Source organism: Etheostoma cragini, chromosome 7 (genome assembly GCF_013103735.1).
Source record: "Etheostoma cragini isolate CJK2018 chromosome 7, CSU_Ecrag_1.0, whole genome shotgun sequence".
Taxonomy (NCBI): domain Eukaryota; kingdom Metazoa; phylum Chordata; class Actinopteri; order Perciformes; family Percidae; genus Etheostoma; species Etheostoma cragini.
The window spans coordinates 2,024,889-2,027,305 of NC_048413.1; the positions used below are offsets into that span (position 1 = coordinate 2,024,889).

Consider the following 2,417-nt stretch of genomic DNA (forward strand, 5'->3'; position numbering starts at 1 on the left):
ACACACACACACACACACACACACACACACACACACACACCCCTCCTCCCTCCAGCCTGTCACATAGCCACGGGCACAGAGCATTGCGCTATATCCCTGTACTCACTCAGCTCAGAGGGATTTGGGGAGGCGCAGCGTCAACCCCGGTCGCTTCGTTTAGGTTCAGCTTCCCCTCGGACCGGCCTCTCCCCACGACCATAATCAATCAAAGGCGAGAACTTGGCTTTCTTGGGCTTCAGAAAACAGGAATGCAGCATATTGCATGTGACATCCTTTAAGCGCCCGCTGACCCGCTTGTGCGCCCCGTCCGCGCGCCTCTGCTCCCCAGCCAGATGGAGGCTGGGAAGCGTCTAACCTGGCTGCGTGCTGCTGCTGCTGCTGCTGCCGCCGTCGCTTCCTCCACCGTTATCTCCAGGTTTTCTCCTCCACAATCCCCTCAAGCCCCTTCCATCTGGACTCGCATCCCCTCCGCTCAGCTACTGTGCTTCCATGTGACACAGACAGAGCTGGAGACCCCCCAATTTGGAATTTGTCTTTTGATTCTAGCGTCATCTCTTGGAGGGTTGAGGAAGTGTTTAGCTGGGTCTAATAAATTGGGGCTGCTTTTGGAGGAATTCTCAGTCCCTGACTAGGAAGAGACCATTTGGAATCTGCGCAATTTGGCCACTCTGGATCTGAATTATAGTTAAAGGAATTTAAAATGTTCTGTTGAAATTCTTCTTCTCATGTGTGCTTGTTTTATTTGGCTCAGACTCAGAGAAAGCCACACAACAACAAGTTTATTATATTGATCTCTTTAAATATGGGATGTTGGATCAATATTAACTTCCCCCTATAAGAGCCTCTTAAGTCTAAATATTGTCAAATATATAAATGTAGGACTGTGATGTTTTGTTTGAACCTTTCCACTCTCACACACCTTCGAGGCCAATGAAGCTTTACCACTCTCTATCATCACCTACTGGTGCGTTCAGGGCCCTGCAGGGGCCAACCGCCTATCAGGGTCCAGGAGACGGTGTTGCTGTATGAGGGTCAATCCATGCCACAGTGAGGGAGAAGCAAGAATTTCACAGAAACTGTCCGTCCAAGATAGAAGACAGCAGAAGTCCTCTGAGGAACAGAACCAGTGAGACATTAGAGACCCAGAGTCCACAGGAAGAGGATTGGACTCGAGGCCGCTGATGGTTGTCAGTTTCTTTTGACCATGATCTCCATCCTTCCCTTACCTAGACACACGTTTTTTTTCTGGCAATAATTTCTCTGATTAATCGAATCATCATTTATACAGTTTTAATGAAATGGCTTGTTTTGTCTTACCAACAGTCCAAAAGTAAAATGTCTTTGTTTACAATGAAAAAAATAACAGCAAATCCTCAAACTTCAGGAAGATAGAACCAGAGAATTTTGGACATTTCTGCTTAAAAAATGATGGATTATTATATTATATAATGGACAATTTACTAATTGGTTGATTTTTTTTCCCCAGCTAGTTACTACTACTCCTAGGGAACGTGAGTCATGAATGCACAGAACCACTCAAATGTTGCATTAACAAAGTCAGCAGTAAATATGTTCCAACACAGAACAAGTACACTTCCCTCCACCCACTGTTGTTCACTCATTTCCCATTTGCATGTTAAAAAACCTGAGTTTAAATTTGGGGAAAAAACTGGAAATTGAAAAAGAAAATCAAAAAACATTCTTACACTCTGTGTTGTCTCATCCAGAGTTGAAATGAACCTGGCTCCACAGGAGGATTCAGTTTTAGAGTAGCTTGAAAAGAGTAAAGATATGGCTTTAAAAGCCTAAAAAATAATTCAAATAGAGCTTTACTTGGACATTTATGCCTTTAATTTGAAAACCCTACATCAGAAGTATGTGACTCTTAGATTATTACATGAAAAATCTAATTTGTTTGGAGCAATGAGGAGACTGTCGTTCGTCAAATTAATACACTAAAACAACATAATCATTTCATATTTCCGTCATGTTTTTCCAAAGTTTGATGTTTGACTTTTAATTACGCCTTCTTCTTCAGCAGTGGTTTAACAGCTGACTAACTGTTTGGATGCATTAAATCCCATCCGCATAGATAGATAGATAGATAGATAGATAGATAGATGTTTATTTATCCCAAGAAAAATGGGAAATTACCGTGTTACAGCAGCAAAATCAGTCACAAAGCACACAATATAAATATAAAAGAAATACTAGGAAAAATATACATACATACATAGCCTACAATAATGATGTTAATGTGCACTTTTCTTGTGTGCAGATTTTCTGGAAAATGTGATGAATGCTTGTGCTACATTTGGATAGAAATCTGAAAATAAAAAGCCTCACACACAGCATCCCGAGGCTAACCTTGTCCCCCGGGGTTTCCCCCTCTTCTGCCCATGGTGGCATTAACTGCC

At 42.2% G+C, this 2,417-nt stretch overlaps 2 protein-coding genes across 2 annotated transcripts in view; one reads left to right on the forward strand and one right to left on the reverse strand.

The window, feature by feature from the left end:
- si:dkey-70p6.1 (uncharacterized protein LOC570575 homolog) overlaps window positions 1-509 on the reverse strand; it is a 16,543-nt gene extending 16,034 nt beyond the window's left edge. Inside the window, exon 1 of the mRNA XM_034877471.1 lies at window positions 107-509. The gene's annotated coding sequence lies outside the window, so the exon portion shown is untranslated. The remainder of the gene's footprint in view (window positions 1-106) is intronic.
- Window positions 1-2,417, forward strand: part of LOC117948040 (sodium/potassium-transporting ATPase subunit beta-1-interacting protein 3-like) — a 10,365-nt gene that overhangs the window by 782 nt on the left and 7,166 nt on the right. Inside the window, exon 3 of the mRNA XM_034877477.1 lies at window positions 329-491. Coding sequence (XP_034733368.1) covers window positions 329-491 — 163 coding nt within the window. The remainder of the gene's footprint in view (window positions 1-328; window positions 492-2,417) is intronic.